General features: G+C 51.2%; 1 protein-coding gene across 1 annotated transcript in view; it reads right to left on the reverse strand.

Annotated features, from left to right (window-relative positions):
• LOC149330199 (G1/S-specific cyclin-D2-like) overlaps positions 1-20534 on the reverse strand; it is a 75406-nt gene that overhangs the window by 34306 nt on the left and 20566 nt on the right. The window contains exon 4 of the mRNA XM_089560806.1: positions 1125-1293. Within this exon, the coding sequence (XP_089416932.1) occupies positions 1125-1293 (169 nt within the window). The remainder of the gene's footprint in view (positions 1-1124; positions 1294-20534) is intronic.

The raw sequence follows: 20534 nt of genomic DNA on the forward strand, positions 1-20534 counted from the left end.
GACTCGCTTTCGACAATTTGCAGTCCCGGCGGCAGCCTGTCGTATAATGCATGCACCGTTCTCATCAGCTGACAGGATTGATAAGCGGGTCGCGGCGCGACTCTCTCACGCCAAAGAAGCGGTGTGGTAAGCAACGCCCTCGTTCGGCGAAAGGAATCCCCCCCTTTTCGCTTCGCCCCTCCGCATCCGCACTGCATCGCTATATAGACGAACAGCGGTGGTGGCAGTGAATGCAGTAGCAGCAGCAGCAGCAGCAGCAAGCAGCAAGCAGAAGTGGAGTAATATATGCCACGCTTATCGGCGCGGAATGCGCTCCCTGAACTCTCTCGGCTGCCGGTTGTTGCAGAGTGGAAAGCGACTGCAGCGCCCCGTGGCGGAGAACGGCATTCCTAGCGCCCCCCACCGGTGACTCTCAGCTACCGCTCGACGCGGCCGTCATTGCTTGTTCAATGCAATGCCGCATGCCGCGACTGGGCCTCGCGAGTAACTATAGGAGGCGCGTGTTACCGTACAGATGCGTTCACCTGTATGTGTGTGCGCACAAAAAAGCGTTAATACGAATGATTTTGTACGGGCGACACACAGCGAATCATGGAAGCCAAGCACAAGGAGTACAATGGACATTTTCCAGTAGAACTGGTAACTCGATGGCAGTTATTTTCAGGTTAAATGAGCACATACGCCGTTACCTTACTTTCATTATGGGAAGTAAAACTTGTCGTCACTATTGCCTACTAATATTCCAGTTCTCTAAAATATCCTTGAGCCGTCGCATACCTTTCAACGCCATCATGCTGTGCATTTGTGCATCATCATTAAGCAAAGGAAGATGATGATGACTCCAGGACAACGGGCGCTGACGGTGGTGTCAAATTATAACGCCATGTTAGGCAGCAGCTGAGCACGGCGTACGTGTCGTCAAGAAGTACGTATATTACTCAGGGCGTAGCTATACATAGCATATTGACAGAAGTCGTGCGCCCCCAGGTGACTTTTCCGGAGCTCTACAAAAACCCCATGTGGGCAGGTAGCACAGCTTGCAGTCAAGAACCTTCATGGAATTCATGCTTTCTTCCTTTCTACGCAAGCTGAATGGTGCCGGAATAATATAATGCACAACTCACCCGTATAGCAGAAGCTGATAAACGTCGTCGCGTGGTTGCGGATGTGGTCCTGGTGGTCACGGAGCTCCTTGGGCAGCTCGAGCCGGTGGATCAGGTGGTCGAGAAAGTCGTTGGCGATGACGCCGCACACGTCCCACTTGAGGGTGGACACCACCAACAGCTCCCAATCCTGCGGTAGCGGGAAAGGAAAGCGGTGATGAGTGACGGAGGTCAGCAACCATGCGCGATGCACATTAACACCTTATAGAACACACTTTATTCCGAGAAGCTACTGAGTGTCATCCAGAGTAGTCGTCCAGAGTAGTTCCCAGAGTATTGCCCAGAGTAGTGCCCAGAGTAGACTACTCTGGGCACTACTCTGGGCAGAAGGGCTTCTTAGTTTAACGTACAACTTGAAATAAGACCTGCGACAATGGTTGTCTTCAAATGGCGAGACCACTTATCCGGCACTGACGGGTGATGATCGAGTTTAAATTTGAGGAGCGAGTTTTCGTTGAGCACTAAGTAGATGTTTCTTGCCATGTAGGTGATCCTACTGCATTAGAAATTCATGCACGCTATGACTAAATAGGTTTAACGAGGGTCCCTATCTCAATAGCATCCCTCTGGGTGCAAGTGACGACGCTCTTCTTCAGGTGCCGTTTGTTTTTCGATGGCCACTCAGCAAAAGATTTTTAAAGCGTGCGACATTTCAACTGACATTCTCGTTAGCAGCGTAATTTCACAACAGGTCATCGCATGTCCCCGCCAAATCATCGGAGAAGAGCTCCCCTCTTCGAGACATCTTCCTTCAAGCGTCAGAGTAGGGAGAGACAAAGAGCGGCTCTTATGTGCATATTTGTCCTCTGTGCATTCATTGCGTTGCAAAATCAGCGGTCGTGAAACCTCTTCCATCCTCTTTACAAAGGGAAACCTATAGCCGCAGTCAGGGCGCGCCCAGATCATGATGCATGGGCGCCTAGACGACGCCGACAGCGACAACGCTTGTCAAGGCGCTGCGCTAATCCACGCTATGCGCGTAAACTTTTAGCGACGAGGACGTCGGCTATGCGTTGTTCGCTACGGCGGCGACGGCGGTAGAGGGAGCGTGGGAACGACGCGGGGGCGTGCAGTCGCGCGCGGCTTAAAATATCACGCTCCCAGCCGCCGTCGCTGAAACAGCGCGGTCATGTGAACACCGACAGCCATAAAGCACGTTAATACCAGACGCTAAACAAAGACAAACAGAATGGGCCGAACAAAGGAAAATAAGAAGTGGAAGCATAGTATGAATGACGTGCGGCAGTAGCGGTGAGTGCATAGACTGCAGAGTGGGTAATAGTGTCTTCGGTTACAGCACACCCGTTACCACTTCTTCAGTCTTTCTCGTTTGACTGTTTTTTTTTTCTTTTCTTCTTAATGCGACATTGGGGAAGGGATGGAATAGGCAGCGTAACGGGATCGTGTGGAATAGAAAGCTTTTGTTGGCAGCCAGTGAGGGAAGAAAGAAGTGCAAGCAAAACCGCCTCGGGCCAGAAATACAGAAACGCACTGAAACAATGAAAGGAAGAAAGAAAGAAAGAAGGAAGCAGGAAAGAAAGAGAGAAAGAAAGAAAGAAAGAAAGGAAGGGAGAAAGAAAGAAAAAAGAAGGGAAGAAGGAAAAAAAGAAGGAAATAAAGAACGAAAAAAAAGAAAGAGAGAAAGAAAGAAAGGAAGAAAGAAAGAGAGAAAGAAAGAGAGAAAGAAAGAAAGAAAGAAGGAAAGAAAGAAAGAAAGAAAGAAAGAAAGAAAGAAAGAAAGAAAGAAAGGAAGAAAGAAAGAAAGAAAGAAAGAAAGAAAGAAAGAAAGAAAGAAAGAAAGAAACATTGCATGTTTCGCGAAAGGCCCTGTGGTTGCATCAACGCGAAGTAAATGGCGAACCATTGTGGCGGGACGTTTGCCGGTATCAAAGCGGCAGGGCGAAATCAGTTGACTTGGAGAAGACGCGCTCAGAGACCTTCAGATCCAATCTAGGCTGCACGCGCGCGCAGTCTTTTGTGCACCTGTCCATCAGACGGCGACCGAACGCAGTTCAATGACGCCCACCAAAAGGCAATTTAGGAGAGGCGAGAAACACTGAAAGAAAAAGAAAGAAACAACCCTGGCGACTGCTTTAAAGCAACCAGCGACGTCTGAACACGTGGAGCTGAAAGAGCACTCGTCGGCTTCCCGTCTTGGTGATAACCGTCTTGGTTGCTTCGTATGCGGTGACGTGACTCCGAATAACGCAGTCATTAACCTGTTTAAATACTCCCTTCAGCAAAATATGGTGACGTCGCTTGAGACCCTAAGCTGAGGTGAGAGCCCTTCAAATGCACAATCACACCCGACATAAAAGTATCTGCGCGTAACGGCTAATCTAAGCTGTCCTAAAAAGTCCTGAGAACAATACTTCTCGTACCTGTGCGCATACTTTCTGTCTGCTCTCATAAATCCTAATCATATGTAAACTGTCGCCGAGAAGCCTCACTTTCCGAACTACGTCAGTGTGCTACAAAACTGCGAGGCTCTGTACAAGACAGTTCTGTTGCATAACGGCATAACTTCCGTACGTCGCGCACCATGTCCCAATGTAGTAAAGCTGTAGCAGACACCTTGTAGTGAATGTCAGAGAATGCAAACAGCAATCTCAAAGTTGAGAGTGGACTCCGAAGCAGTTCCGAAGCTAGTTCGTCTTTTCGGGCGCATATTGAATGGCTCGAAAAAGGTCGCCATTAAAATACCACGCCGTGCCGGCGGCTCGACACGTACAGCGTCGAGTCACCACCACACGCGGTGGACAAGGTCAAAAAGGGTGGAGTCGTCATTTTTTTGCCCTCCCTGCCTTTCTTTCTGCGTGTCGACGCTTTGCGCTATGCGAGGGTCTCTTCCTGCCCCGACCACACAGAAGCCCCGTTGGGAACGCGTGGCAAGCCGCACATTATTACAAGCTGCCGTATACAGGCAGGGTACCTTGCGATAACACGAGTGGCCCATGTGTTCCCCAGCTCGCTTAGCATACGTTGGTTACGGCCCTGCAGAGACATTGAAATGAACAGGGCGGCCAGTGTGCGGATGTTATCGTAATTCGAATCCGTGAAACTCGTGACCCGGTGTCCCCTATATTGGCGCCCGGCTACATGTAAAGTGAAATGAACACCTGGAGGCTGTTTCGAACTTAGTCCCAACTATATAAGCACGGTTAAGTCGCAAACGAATGAGCGCTCTCTTATCCTACAAGCACGGTGGCGCTTGATAACTGAAAGACACCGAAAATACATTTCAAGACGCAAAGAATGGTAATGTGGCGCGCATTTTTCTGTGGTTTGACTTTGAGTTCACTTATTTTAAGCCATCTACCACCAATTATTTGAGCCCCACCCCGGTGGCTTAGTGGTTATGGCGCTCGGCTGCTGACCCGAAAAACGCGGGTTCGATCCCGGCCGCGGCGGCTGAATTTCGATGAAGCTGAAATTCTAGAGGCCCGTGTGCTGTCCGATGTCAGTGCACGTTAAACCGCAATAAACCAAACCAATTATTTGCTTGCCTACTGCTTGCTGCTCTGGTATGTGGCGAACTTTGGAGGCTGAGACATGTCTTCTTGAGAGCTGCCTTTGGTCGCACTCCGTCCAAAGAAGTTGCCGAACGTCGTTACGTGTTCGCAACCACGGGAGTGATTAGAAGATAATATACATTTTCGTCCCGAAGGTGCCCAGAGGTGTTTCGCTTGCGCAAGCGTTGGACGTTGTTAGAGAGCGAGGATACCGTAAACGCAACTGTTGCGTTTCCTTCTTAGTTCCCACGGAAGTCGGCATGCTAGCCCTTGTATCCAAGGGTGCCGGATGGGTGGTTTGTGTGCAAGGGTCAGTTCGAGAAACTGACCTCGCTTCCGTGCATCGACGCCATTGTGCAAGTGATCCTCAGGCCAGACGCCGGCGGCGACGGAAGTTCCCCAGCCCGACTCGTTCCCATCGCCGACGGCGTGAATGGAATGTAGAGCGCGTCTGTGGTTTCGCCGACACCAAGCCGCCGCCGGCGCCAAGCCTTTCTGCCGCCGCGATGGGAACAGCAGCTGCGGAAGAACCGCGGTACAGTGAGCCTGTCTAAAAGCGTTCGCCGGCGCCGATGCGTGCGCGTCAGTGAGACACCTCCGCGGTGTAATCTGACTGCTCATCAGTCGCTCCCACGCTGAAATGGTGCGCGGTCACCCGCGGCCACGTGTGGTCACCTATGGTGACCGCAATTCGCACAGCACGGAGGGTTCCTGTGGTCGAGGTCCACACTTGAATCCTATCTCCAATGGCTTCCCCTTTTACGCCTTATAGTCCCATCCAGTAAGTCGTGATAGCTGTGTGGTGCAACTCATAGCATTTGACACATGACAGCAAGTGCGTACAGCAGAACGCAGATAAACCGGGTTGATTTTTTTTATGTTGCTTTTGTGTTGAAATGCTATTTGTGGCATGTCAGTCAAGTCTTCGTGCCATTCCTCAGTCTCTCTTGGCCTCAATGCCTGCTTTTAGCTTCAAGGAGATAAAGCAGATTTAAGAATAAAGGTTCTCACTCTATGGACATAATTTCGAACAGCTACCCGCCTCCCGAAGAGGGACTTTTGCCACAACTTTACCCTAGATATGACCCCTTTTTGCGCAACTGCAAGCAATGCGTCGAGCCTTTAGGCAGTACAACTGCTTTTGTGGTAGGGATAGCAAGAGCAAAACTGCTGTTACGAGAAGAAGCCCGAGTTCAGAGATCAGTGTGGCATTTATACGGCGCTAAAACGCAGACACCGTCGTTTTCGAGCAACGAGAAGACGACGTCAACACGTTCATACCGTGTTCCCATTCATGAAGTTGCACAATGCCCTGCCCCCTCGCCTCTTCTACGCGCCAAAGATGCCCGTGCGTTGTCACCACATGGCCATTCACGTCACGGTCCTCATTGAGCGCTTCCGCTGGCGCCAAGTGCGCACAGAACTTCTGGGAGCTCACCGCGGCAAACAAAAAGAAAACGATTGAACGCTGGCCTACAGCCAACCACCTGCCACATTCCATCAGCGCAGCCCAAACTCGCACGCGCTCTCTTATTCGCATAATGCTTTAGTGTTCGCTCGGCGCAAGAATTCGGCTATATAAGTAAAGTGGCTATGCTCCAGAGCTTCGCCAGTGGCCCATTCAGCACCCCGCGACCGTGGACCCCCACATTCCTTCGCGGGTCAGAGAGGCCTGGGCCGGAAGTTGGCGACATTCGCAACGACGTCGTTTGCAGCGCAGGCCTTCTCCTAACGCCCTACCTGCATCTCTCATCGCACACAGGTATTTCGCGTCTTCGGCTCTCCATTCACAAGCCTGACACAGCCTAGACCAGCCAGATTCGGCAAGTCCTTGATCTCGTCTCTGCTGCCTCTTCGGTACGCCCCGCTCTGGTAGGGTCCCAGCTTTTGGGGCAGGGTACGGACAAACAGACGTCGGAATGCGGAGCGCCTTCTGTGCTACCCCGCCGCTGTGGGTTCCGACCGCACGACAGGTTCATACACGATGGTTGCGGCCCTGTGCTCCGCTCCTTTTCTAACCAGTCTTCCTGAAAGAACGCCAGCACCGCCTGTCTCTTGATGCTCGGGTGGCTTGGGGCTAGGCTTGACCGCTGGCTAGGGTTGAATTCCGCCTTCGGTTCCCACAGGAGGGTGCGAAGGCAAGACAGGGAGAGGGAGGGGTCACCATAGAAGGCGGGCGCGCGAGCTTCAGCTCCCTTTGCTGAGAGACCGCTCTACCATTCATGCCGCTAAAGAGCTCCCCTTCAACGGGAGCTTTCGCCGGCCGCTCTACGGAGAAGGAACCCACTCAGAAAGGTTGCGTTCATTCAGGAGTTTCAACCTGCCGTAGGAATTTTTTTTTCGCCTTCCCCCTTGTGATCCCTACTTTCCTTTCGTATGCCATACGGTACACCGTACTCCCGATGCCAGGTCCTGAATGGAGGAGCAGAAGCGGTGGAATGTAGAAATCGGGGGAGGGGGAGGAGAGAAGCGCTGGAGCGCGCCCGGGCAAAATTCCACATTTTCCGCCCCAAAAAGAGGCAGTGTGCGACGGGGGAGGCGCAGGACCTCACCGATGGGGGACGCATGTTGGCGGACAGGCAGGATGAAAGGAATTGGGAGGACGGTGGGGGCTCTCTCTTATCGGGAGCGAGCGGACAATGGTGGATAAGGAATCCGACTGGCAGCAGGTAGGACAACATGAAAGGGACTGGCGGGGCCAGGCATGCCGCAGGAGAAAGACGTAGACTGATGAAGCGAGCAGAAGAGAGGAGGGCTGCAAGGGAGAAGAGGTTTCCGAACGCTGTTTCGATGCTGCCGCAAAAGAAAAAAAAAAGAAAGCCCCGGGTCGGGACCACCGCCTGTTCGCAACTACGCATCAATGTAAACAAGAATACGGCGCCGAGTGCAGGCAGTACGGTCCTTCCTTCCCCGTTTTTATACATCTGTGCTTTCCCATCATGCGATACTTGGTGCGTGTGAGGCCAAACATTCCTATCCAGAGCGCCAAGTTGGGTGCGTATGAGCGTGTGTGCGTGTGTGTGCGTGTCTTGTGTACTCTCGCGTTCCTTACGTTACTAATCGCTTTGGCGGCTGCATCCACGATGGCATGCGGGCTCCAAGCCCTGTTCATTCATCGGTTGCATGTCGCCGTTCTCGGCTCATTCAAGGGTGCGCCTAACAGCGGCGTCGGCGCGGCTCTGAGCCGTCGCGGGCGTTTGCTGCTGTTTGCGTGGTGCAACTGCTGGTTATTTGCGCCCGGAGGCCGTTCACGAGAAGGCGGAAATTCCGGACACGCCGCGCGCCGGAGCAGATTGCACGGGCGCTTGATGCTGCGGAGAAGCGGTTTTGCTATTTACTTTTGATTTCCTGAACTTGGACGTCGGCCATGCGCATTATGCGATTCCGCATACCGGTAGAAAAGAAGCATTGCAGCCGGTTCTCGTCGTCGTCTTAGATTCTTCGTATAACAGGTTAACTCGCGTATTCAAATTGACGGTACGGCTATCGTTCTCAAACGAGCGGTACAGATAAGGCGATTGCCGAGGGGAAAACTGGAAGCCGAGAAGGACATTCTCAACCGTGGCGTGAATTTCGTCTCCCTCCTATTGACTGTCTGTCGAGATTCGAGCACTCTTAATTCAACCTGGATTATCCCGAGCATAACGACATTTTAGGAAAGGGAAGCGAAGAAATCTTCCGGCAGATTGCCTGGAATTTCTAGTGGGTGAAAACGAAAACGATAGTTTCTTGGCACTCGCCCTAGAAGAGAGCGACCACTTGCAAGTCCACTTGAACATTGTGACCACATGCGTAGCAGCTCCCTGACACGTAAGCACTGACCACGTGCAGCTCTTCCCTGAGACACATAGCACTGGCCACGTGTAGCACTGGCCACGTGTAGCACTGGCCACGTGTAGAACTGGCCACGTGTAGAACTGGCCACGTGTAGAACTGGCCACGTGTAGAACTGGCCACGTGTAGAACTGGCCACGTGTAGAACTTCGCTGCCACACATAGCCCTGATAAATGGTAGCATTCCTGACAATCGTAGCGCTGACCACTGTAGTACTTCCCTTACACACGGGAGAACTGGTCATAGCTAGGTAGCAGTTCCATGACACATGCAGCACTAGTCACATGTAGCTTTTTCCCGCTGCCCTGCCTAAACCACCTTTGTGGCTGAAGTTACAAAGGGAAGCATTAGCGGGGCGAACAGATCAGCGCGGGATATTTTTTTGGCGACGACATATTACGACCTTAACGCCATTTCCACACGATCAAGTCCCCTATACACAAATAACGCCGAAAAAAAAAACAATTCACGGCTTTAATCACGCCCATCGCATTCCTCCACGCTTTCTTTGCACACACTACGCACACGCCTTCCTCCTTCCTAGAAGCAACGTCAAAACCGCAAAAGGCCCGCAGCCCTCAAGCACCTCAACGAGCGGCGCAAGTCTCCAAGTCCAGACCTCTGACACACCACACAACGACCGTGAGAAAAAAAAAAATGACGGCGAAGAAAGTCAAAGGCGAACCGGCAACCCGATGACTTCGAGTGCGCGAAGCAGTTCCTCGAAGTGCGAGCGCGCTTATGTCAGCGGAGGGAAGAATATATATATAAAAGAAAGAACAGAAGAAAGCGCGATTGTATGATTGCCGCTTGCAGGCGAGACGTACGCGCAAGCGCGGAGGCGCTCGCACTCGCTACCAGTTGAGCGGAGCGACCACATGTGCCTCGTGTCCTGCTTGCGTTGAGCAGCGGCTAGGCATTTCCTGTTTTGAAGAAGACGGGAGAACCGCCGGGTGCCGCGGCGAAGTGGCGTGCTTTATAGCCGTAGCGGTGGCAAGCAGGTGCAACTCCTCGACTGAATGATGCCGCTCTGCTCCGCCCAGAGAAACCACCTCGAGGCCTCCAGGGGAGCCGCATAGTCGGGACATGAGCCCGTAGTACAAACGGGGAGGAGGTAGAAGGTGTCATCTTCGACATAGCGCGAGATTTGGAGGTGCTTTTAGGAGAAGAAAAGGCCGGTTTCGGGCTCGGCTTGCCTGTGGGTTTTACTGATAACATTTCATCTAGAGTGCAGTATCTAGGGTGAAGTATCTACTAGTCTAGAGCAGAGGACAGGAAATTAGGTGGCTCTGTCACTCGAAAGCATTGAGAATGCCTCTCAGGAAAGCCGTACTGAGTAGAGCGGATATGGCCTACTAGTGATAATAGTTTACCATCGAGACATTAATTTTCACAATCTCAGAAGTTACCTTGTACCCTTTTTAAAGCCAAGAGTGCGCTGAGGATCCTTTCGAGACAACCACAGTATGAAATCTGAAAAGCAAGTAAGTAACCGTCACGGCGTCTTTTGGGACGCGTAACTGTAGAATTTAAGTCAGCTGGCTTGATTCGATTTACAACAATGCGCCTTGCCGTTTGTGGTTTGTAGTTTGGGGGGTTTAACGTCCCAAAACGACTCATCCTATGAGGGACGCCGTAGTGAAGGGCTCCGGAAATTTCGACCACCTGGAGTTCTTCAACGTACACTGAAACGCGCAATACACGGGCCCCTAGAATTTCGCCTCCATCGGAATTCGACCGCTGCGGCCGTGATCGAACCCGTGTCTTTCGGGTCGGAGAAGGGGGGGGGGGGGGGGGGGGGGTTATTATGTTAAGAAAGCATGACGGGCTGGCTGCGAGCAGAAAGGCAGAACACAAGAGTACCGACTTGGCAAACCCAAGCCCCAGATAGCTAGGGCGTTCCCAGGAACCCACTCCCAACGTTTAATCCTGCCCCGTAGCTGAGTGCATCAAATCTTCGAGCCTCGGTGAGATCGTTTGGACAAGACAGGGGTAGAAAACGGCACGCCATAGCGAGCGATATCGAACATCGAACAGATGGCCGACAAAAGGACACGTTCTTCAAGATCAACACCTCATACAGCTAGATACACCGACACTACAGCAGCACCACCTCTGAGCGGTGCTGCGATTTCCTGTCTTACTGCTGTCACACAGATCTCGCCTCACACCATCGGTATACCACAGTGGAACATATTTAGATTTGCAAATTATTCTTTCAAAGCATGTCTCAGAGAGATATCACTTTTTGTGTACGCCTAGCATCAAAGGCGCCTGTGCCAGTGTCATCCCCACTTCGCCGGCAAGAGAGCCGCCGAACGCAACATGCGTGTCAATGTCAAGCATGTCGTCGCTCGTTGCCTAGAGGAGAGGGGGGGGGGGGGGGGGGCGCAGCTTTTCGGGGCGTTGCTTTCTGGCCGCTCTTGGCCGTGCGACAGGAACTAAACTCGGCGGCCCGAGATAGAGAAGTGTGTGAGGCTCCGGAGGTCTCCAGCGCCACTGTCAACGCGCTCGATAAGATATCTCTCTCTGGGGTGCGCGGTCGGTCTAGCCACAGCAGAGCCGGCGAAAGGGACCCGGAGAGAGCCTTTCCGGGAGAGCTCTAACCGGCGAGGGTGTTCCACCCAAGGAGCAAGGCGACGAACCGACCACCTCCTCCTCCTACTCCCCTCTCGTTCTCTCCCGCTCTATCTATCTTTCTTTCTTTCCTTTTTAATTGGTTCTCTTTGTCGCTCGGCGCTGATGCCTTCTCTTGACTCGTCCGGCGCCTTCACGTTGCTTTCTCCGACGCTTGCTTTCTCCGGAGACAGGATAGCGCAGTCGCCGCTTCCCTTTGATCCGCCGCGCCGACTTTGCTTTGCTCGCTGTTGGTCGTCGACGAGATGTGAATGAAAGCGAACGTAAGGCACGCAAGGACCTCTCCACGAGCCCCCCCCCCCCCCCCCCCCCCCCTCCCTCCACCTCATCTTCTCAAGCGCAAAGCCACAGCAGTTGCTGCCGCCGCCTCTCGCGGTTCCATTCACAACTTGCCGCCCGTATATACCGCCTCCACAACTAGCATCGCACAGCCTTGGCTGGCGACAGTACTCTCGTTGGAGAGAAGTGTTGAGAGGGAGGAAGTGGGCCGCGGTGCGATATACCACGCGAGCTCTGCAATCGCGCGTGTCCCCCGACGCCGTTCGTAGACTGTCGCAACATGGTTTCCCTTTCGTTTGTGCGGTTACAGGAAGGCTGTAGGCTACGAAGCGCGTACAGCAGTGCGCAGACGCACGAGCTGGAGGTCAGGTTTCTTGATTCTTTTGTTTCTTTTTTTTTCATGCAGGAGTCTGAGCAGCCGGGTGAAGCGTTGCGTAATCGCTGTTAACTTGTCTACCGTTTTTGCCGCTTACGTTAGAACGGGTGTGATCTGAAGCGAGCGGCTGGCGCCGAGGACAGGATTGATACGGCGGTGGTAGGAGGCTTCCCAAAAGGAAATAAGACGAATCGTTCCGCGTTTGGTAGGTATGTAGCCGCGTACGATGCCTTTCACGTAAGTTAAATCGCAAAGAGAAATGAAAAAGCTCTTTTCACGGGCAGAGTTCAACGCCCATGAAGAGCGAAGCATCTTGAGCACCAATGCTCAATAGGACCTAGTGCTACAGACCTTATGCAACGACTCGATGCTACGTGTCAGGGTGAACGCGAAATCGCGAGCTACTGCGTAGCCCTCGTGACGACTAACAACCTATCCATTTCTTTTGGATGGATTACACATCTCGAATAACAACTACAAGAAGCCTGTGAGGTTCTGTCGTGAAACCTAGCAGCCAACCAGTGACTAATCACACAACGGGAGCAGCATAGCAAGCCTAGGCACCCTGTTTGACAAGCCACGACTTTTTGCACTGTAATGTGCGCGCCCATATGTTCGAATTGCCAGCGAACTGAAGAGGCGTCCTAGGGTCCAGAACGAGAATTCCTGTTGTACTATCCAAGCCAATGCTTTAAAGCAATAACACAGTTCTCTTTACAATGATTGATTGATTGATTGATTGATTGATTGATTGATTGATTGATTAGCACACTGAAGGCTTATCGGGGCGCTGGGTCTTCGAGAAGCGCACACCATGAAGGTAACTCCTATAGGACCCAATGTGACAATCAGAGTTCCTTGCTAAAAATATGTCGTCGAGCAGCGGCTAGTATACGCCGTTCCCTTCTAAATAGTTTGCATAAACCAGCCATCGAGACGGCCTTCAACTACCAGTACACGCAGACAAGTTGCGTGTGTTCGTGCATGCGAGGGAGAGAGGCCGTGTGAACGGCAGCTTTGGGAGGCAGCAGTCAGGTTTCACTCGGTCCCCGGCACAGCGTCACAAGACTAGCTCTCACCGGATATCGGCCAACTCAGACGCCGCGCTGCGGCAGTCATCACAGAGCGGCTCTCGCGCCGACGGTATTAAAAAAGAAAGAAAAAAAAAACAGCATAGAGAAGCCTGGGATCGGAGAGGCAGGGTTTGGCGCGTGGGATGGGGAGCAGTGATCGAACAAGCGGCCGTGGCATGCGAGCGCTGACTGACTGGCGGCCGACGCCGTGGCGCCAGGTGCGAGACGATAACAAAACACCAACAGCGCCAGTCAGTGCAACGCGGTGGATGTCCCTCGCTCTCTCAATAGCCTTGCTCGTCGGTACACGGCGAAGGCTGGACGCCTATATCGCACAGGAAAGGGACACGCCTAGGCTTTACACGCTTCGCAACGTACACTATGCTGCAGACGTCAGCCAGCGGACCTAGGGAGATGCTGCCGCTATAATAGCCACCTGTGCTTCTGATGCTGTTTACTACAACTGCGCAGAGTTGCACGTTTGTCACAAACGAAACAACCGCGAACGATGACAATGACACACGATATCTGAGAGAAGCTGAAGGGGATTGCAGGAAAGGATTCATACTATTCAGGCGACATTCGAGACTGTTCTTCGACACCAGATCACCATTTCGGATGTCGGTGCTACAATGCGAGATCACCATTTCGGGTTCAGGTATTGTGTAGGAAACAAGTGGTAGCATTACTTCAGGAGTAGCCTAGTGATTGAAATCATCATCATCGTCACAGTTGGAGTGATGAATGCGGCAAAACACGGAAGAGCAAGCAGTTCAGGAAGTTGAGAGGGCTCGTGTTAAAGGCCAACACAAGGGGCACAGTTTATAGGGTTTGTCGGTGATGACCATTCCAGCTACGTTTGAAATTCGCGGTTGCATTGACCGAGCATAGGAAATCGGCGAGTGAGATTCCTGACGCCGTCGCTCAACCAGTGATTCAAGTGCTGTTGCTACCACGTATATATAGTGTATGCGGTTGGGTAACGTCTACGCGAATAACACAAAACGAGCATACCACGTGTAATGTAACGTTCCGTAATATCTAACGGAGGGCCCAAACTAGATGTAGATGCAAGCAGAAAGCAAAAGAAAGAAATATTATTGAACGTCATCAGAGGGACGATTTCGCGCCGGACCCTTATAAAGATGGTCTAAGACTGTATTGCTTTCTATAGATATTTCCGTTTGTCTAATCATAGTCTCTAGACAAAATCATACGGAAAGTGTACGGCCATAAATATATAGATTGTCTATAGTATGTCATATAATTTGAATTGCCCATAGACACGTCTATATGATTAGCATGAAGAAAGTCTATAGACTTTATAGAAGGAAGGATCGATGAGCAGTGACATCCCTAGCTCACAACACCGTGTAGCAAAGCGGGTGCGTGCGCGCCCGTGTGTAAATATGCATGGGAGTTGACACGTGCGCAGAGTCGACATTGGAAAAAAAAAGATACAACGAGAATAGTTCAAACAAAAGCAAAGAGGGGTTGTGAGTGCAAACACTGGCACGGGTCTCTGACAGCTGCATACGGCTCTCGGCGTGCGGCCAATTGGCAGGCTGGTAGTTCAAACAGCCAAGCACACTCCACGGTTAAGGTCAACAAAACGAACCCCAACGTCAAACTGAAACGACAACAACAACACCTACGAAGAGGACATCCCGAGCAGGGTGTGGAACTGAGGGACAAGCTTTAGACACAGGAAGAAAGGATGCTTTCACTAAACAACGGGACACTGTCCAACGAGAGAAGCCTTACAGAAAAGTAAAAAGAAACAAAAAGTGATGACAGTCTCCGTGAAACCGGAACGACTCGAGCGGTTAATTTAAGGGCCACCAGAGGTTCCGGTCCGAGAAGCACTGCCTCTACGCCCCGCTAACTTTCGTTTTTCCAGTTCCTTCCCCCAACGCCCTCTACTGCAGTGCCGCTCGTCTTTACTTTTCACAGACTATTTACCTATATCCTTTTTTTCGGGGTGGAACGTGGGCAGGGGGAGGGGGAAGGGTGATGTAGGCGAATAGGCTTGCGAGGAAGAGTATAGCGTGCCTCACGTCCATTACAGGGGGCAGCCCCGTTTCGCTTCTGGAAAGAATGCTGCAACGCGCATTTAACGGCCAGGATTCGCATGCAAAAAAAAAAGAAAAGATCTTGAAAGCAGGCAAGCAAGGAAATGACCAGGTAACAATGCACCGCGATGGCAGCGCCGGCCCGTTGTTCGCTTGCTCCAGAGAGCGTGAAAACGGCATCCGTTTGTGTACACGGAGGAGGCAGGTTCCCTCGGCAGAAGGAAACGTATATAAAACTGCCTTTTCGGCTCAGTGCTCGTTTGATCGAGCCGTCATTCTTTGAGAGCAAAACGTGAGTCTTGTAAGAAGTGCTAAACGAAGTGCAAAAAAAAAAAGACGTCTTCGAAAAGTGTTTATCTCTCGCTATCGACTTTGTCAAATTAAAAATACTAATTGTAAGCTACCACAACGACGACTATGAGAATAGGGAGTTGAAAGAAGTGAACAGAATAGTAAGAGAAGATGGCGACCAGGCCTAACTAGAGTCGCCGCGCAACGAGTGGAAAAGTGGCGCAGCCATCAGGATTCGAATCTACGCGGGGAGACACCAACATAGTGATAAACAAATTGCATTTAAGTACGACAATAAATAAATCTAATAATAAACAGCAAAAAAAGGAAGAACGAGAAGGAAATATATATTTACGTTAAAGCCAGTCAGTTAGAATGAAGTCTCGTGGACGGTTTATGAATGAACACCAGCACACCGTTAGGTGTTATGTTGAGCATTCCATAAGCTTGAGAGAGCTCGAGCGGATGAGCACAATGCCATTATTTTTTGTCAGGAAGAGGGTACCTGTGCATTGCTCAATGCAGTCAGCTCTTTCACAGCGGTTGCATGCCTCGCATAACAGCCCCTGTGTTGACCCTTATCTGATCCTATACACACGCTGGCCGTTCGCACCACTGCAGTGACTGCGCATGAGGCACAGACGCAGCATTATAATGCGGAAGGCAACAGTGGCAAGGGTATTTAGACAATCCTAACAGCTCTTGAATTCAGAAACCAATCCGCGTAGCAACCGGGTTGCGCATTCCAGTGCCGCGGAAGCAAGTCTCGAACTGGCACTAGATAAACGCCAGCGAGCAGAGCACGGACAACTTTCTTTTCCCGCTAACGCTTCATTCCTATTGGTCGTGCTCTGCCTTTCTCGATGTCCTCCTTTTCACTTCTCTTCCCGTCTAACAACCCACGCCATTCTCGCGCCTAGCTTCTGCTCTGACCAATCCTAGTGCTATTCGTTGTCGCCAATAGAATTCGACGTTGTTTTTTTTATTCGTTTTACTCTTTTTTTCTTTCTTTACGTCGGGCGTACGGCTTCTCTGCTCTTACTGAAAAGCCCGTACTCTGTGTAATGCCTAATAAAGTACACGACTCTTCTCGCTTTTCGCAATACGACAGGAAGGGGAAAAGCGAATAGGTACTTATCGAAGGCAGGCCGTTCACGCACTTACACAGGCCGCGAGGTCTGAGCGATTATGACCTCGGGCGCTTTATGGTTGGCTTTATTTGAAACGGGTCATGGGAAGCGGGCAGCGAAGCCAGAGAGGCCACCCTCCTTAATATTCAGGGCCGATAGAAGATCAGGAAAAACGATACACGGACGTTCTTCAGTATTCGGCTCTTCCTACAGGTTTCTCCCTGACGCCGGAGTATTATTTGTTTTCCGGGCTACTTTGTATTCAGACAGATGAGGGAGCAGTCTAGACGGAGAGGCTCATAGCGGTAATGTGTCCGCGGGCTACGCATACATAACTTGTCTCCTTTCTTTTGCTGATCTCTTAACTTATCTCGTCCTGGCTGATTTTTGCCACACGTGTCGCCATTCACGCACCACCCTGAGAACTCGTCTTGGCCTGAATTGCTCGAGGGCAATCATGTAAAAACCGGGAGCACTGTGAAAAGGAGGCAGCGGAATTAGCCTCATTATAGGCAAATTAAATTTTATAGCGAGCAGCAAGAAAGGGCAAAGCGCAAAGGAAATCAGATGAACTTCCAAGACGAAATTAATTTCGCTTCGTTGAGCCGAAGCAAGGCTCAGAGGTCATCACGTTACCGTGATGGCTTATTTCTGAGAGCCCATTTCACTGCGATGTGTTTGGTTTATGGTTTATGGGGGTTTAGCGTCCCAAAGCGACTCGGGCTATGAGGGACGCCGTAGTGGAGGTCTCCGGAAATTTCTACCACCTGGGGTTCTTTAACGTGAACTGACATCGCGCAGTACACGGGCCTCTACAATTTCGCCTCCATCGAAACTCGACCGCCGCGGCCCGGATCGAACCCGCGTCTTTCGGGTCACCAGCCGAACGCCATGACCACTGAGCCACCGCGGCGGCACACTACGATGTGTAAGCGATAGCACTGTTTAATGTAATGTAAACTAATCTCTTGTCACTCAAATGGAGCATTACATAACTTCACTTCTAATTACATCATGTACCACACATTTGTCTAGACAAGATATTTGAGGATACACAGGATATGATCACGAAAGCCCGAAGCACATTTCCTCCAAGGTCCCACGTTCAACATGTTCGCGTGGTTAAATGGCCAGCCAATAAACCGTGTGGGTTGGCTGGCCCGCAATACTTCCATGTGTGCATCTTTCAACACGCCTGCTCTTCATCCCAGCTTTCTGGCCGCAACGCTAAACCACCACGAGTTGCGAATAACTCCAACCACGCTGTCTTAGTACCCCAGGACGACTTCTAGGGTTTGCCGCGCTTCGACGGCTGCGTTTGGCGCCAAATGATCCGGAGCGCGCCAAATCAGTGCGACGGTGGTGCAATACTGGCGCGAACGAAAAAGTTACATGAAAAGAAAAGCAGAACACACGTCTTTTTTTTGCGCGCGCGCGCGGAAAAAAAGACGTCCGTAGTTGGCGGAACGCAGGACACGTCTTGCGCACTGCGTGGTGCGATCTCGGCGCGCGTGCGTCCGGCGGAGGCCGACCGGGCGATATCTTTGGCGGGGCGACTTCAGACGGGAAAGGAGGCTGTCCGGCTTCTCGCTACTACGACTCGAGTTGCGCAATCTCCCCGTCGGGCCCGCCGATATGCCAGGCAGCTCTGGCCGCTACGAGGGGGAAGTCCAGTCGGAATTCTACGGCTTCGTCGCAGCGTGGCACGGAAGACCATTCATATGGAACACCGTCCCGCTTATGGGGCAAAGTATGGTGCCCACACTAGCGACGAGCAGTGCAGTGGGCACTAGGAAAATCTGATGAGCACATGCTTCGTGAGTACCGCATAGAGGAGCACGTACAGACGGCAAAACTCTTGCCTGGAACACGTTCTGGGCGTGTTTCGGGCTGAACACGCGATATATAGCGACAACATTTGGTTAAAAATGGTCTCGATGTAAGCATGTACAGTTACAATCGCAGGATTTCATTGTCATTTTTTGCCTTCCTGATCACAGCGGCTTTTGGAGCTGCGGAACACACAGTTCATTTGTTCTAGACATGCGTTTTGCCCTCTACTAAGAATGAGCAGTGCAGTGTACGTGAGGGGACAGTTCCATGGCACATGTTCCTGGGTGCAACTTACACCGGCACATTACTCAATACAAAGCACACTGGGAACTGAGACTGTCCCGTAGACCACATCTCATCGTTCTCAAGTGTATAACTGCATTCGTAACACCAAGTTTTATGTAGCCTTCTTTGGATTCTTCCCCTGTTCACACAGAATAATAAACAGCCTTCGTAAAAAATTCAAAGGTCATGGGAGTTTGCTTCTGGATCCAGCCCGAGGCCTCGTTATGCATTCGCAGTGCTCTGAATCTCTAGAAGGCAAAATGAACTCTGGTCTTTCCCTCTCTGAAGGTAAGGACTTCCATGGACGCTGCCGGAGCCCAACTGCAGTGCTCAGAAATTAATTCCTCTGGACTCTGAACGTTTGACAAAGGCTGTACCTCTATCAGACGCTGTGCCAGAGCGATAAGTAATGTCCCAAGGGTATAGTTGCGCTGGAAGTCATGTACTTGCCTAGCATGAATATTCGTGCTAGTTTTTCTTTACGGTTGCTCGATTCACATGGCATGCCATACCGTTATACAGCCGTGCACTACAACATAGCAGCAGATTCCTATGACCAATGCTATAAAAGCATCTGCGCACTCTGGGTCAGTCTTCGATTAACGGCCTGAAATTCCCAGTTACTTTGCCTGCCTGGTATTCGCCTTCCGCACCTGCTTTCCCTGAAAGATATTAGTCAGGGGGCGTTGCTAACCGCTGGTAACTATGCCACGGGAACGAAACCAGTGTGCGGCCCCCTGGCATCCATTCGTGGTACCCCCACATCGATTACTCGGGAGAAGGCTGGGCCCGGGAAAAAACCCAAAAGGGGGTGACCATCAAGGTCGTCGCTGTAAAAATGTGGACCATAGCATCAACCTAAGGCGGTAGTTAATCTTCCGGTTAACTCTAGCCAGAAGAGCATAAATATATACAGGATAAGGCAAGACTCAGTGTCCACAGGTAAGGCCGAGTTTCTGAAATGGAAGGTGTACCCGCTTTCTTACGGGAGGCGTTCGAGAAAAAAAAACGGTGCACACAATTATGAGGCGCTAGCTCGACTCGGGACAAGCTTAACGACAGCAAGATCGTCGCGCTCTTTCCATCTTTCTGTTGCTGTTTTTATTTTGCCACGTGAGTCGGTTGAACCCCATTACGGATCCGTGTGATTGGTGGTGTGTCTTGCGCGCATTTGCCGGTGTTGACGCCTGCCGGGATTCGAGCTGAATCAGTAATTGCCACTCGCTTCGGTGGCGCCCTTTTTTTTTTCAACAGTGCCCGCCGCGTTTATGAAGCCGTGCTGTGAATGAGAACCGCGGCCTCCGTGCTTGTGTGCTCCGTGTGTTTTGTCTGGCGGCTTGTGCGTGTGTGCGCGCAGCTGGTTCGAAAAACGCCTCGACGACGAAGAATGGGATAAGTGAGGACGTCTTGAAGACGTTGTTTCTCGGAACGTTGCGGAGGCGGAGAGCTTCCCCTCCAGAAGGCTGGCGGTAACCTGACGTGATATAGCGACCCGATAAGATCGCTGCGAAGTCTACACATAATGAGAAGCAACGAAGGAAAGGAAAAAGAAGAGAGAAGACAAATGGGTGAATGATCAGAGAACAGCGCCACTGCACTCCACTACAAAATTATCCTCCATGAGTTTTTTTTTCTTCTTTTTCGTGTGACGTCACTCAGCGCCCTCTCATTCCTTGTTGGACGAATCGCAAAACGATCTGGCTGTATGGGCAATACGTTCTTTCAAGATTCTGCACCTGCTAACAAAATATGAATTATCATGCCTTTGCGCACGCGATTACGTAGGCAAAATATTCGAAACACATTCTACATCTATGCATCCTCGCGCACAATTCAAAAGGCGCCTTACAAATGCGAAAGATTAATAAAACAAACGAACATACACTCTTATGTGCTGTGGTTCGTTTTCTTTCGCAAAGCCCGGTCTGCAACAAGGCATTCTTTCCTTTCATTAGAAGCTTGATAGAATTAGGCTTAGCAGTAGTACGAGGAGGATTTGAAGAAAGGAAAGGCCGGTAGTGACATCGTCCTAATGAATCTGCTAGAAT

The sequence above is a fragment of the Amblyomma mixtum genome, chromosome 9 (genome assembly GCF_055824585.1).
Source record: "Amblyomma mixtum isolate Tamu chromosome 9, ASM5582458v1, whole genome shotgun sequence".
Taxonomy (NCBI): domain Eukaryota; kingdom Metazoa; phylum Arthropoda; class Arachnida; order Ixodida; family Ixodidae; genus Amblyomma; species Amblyomma mixtum.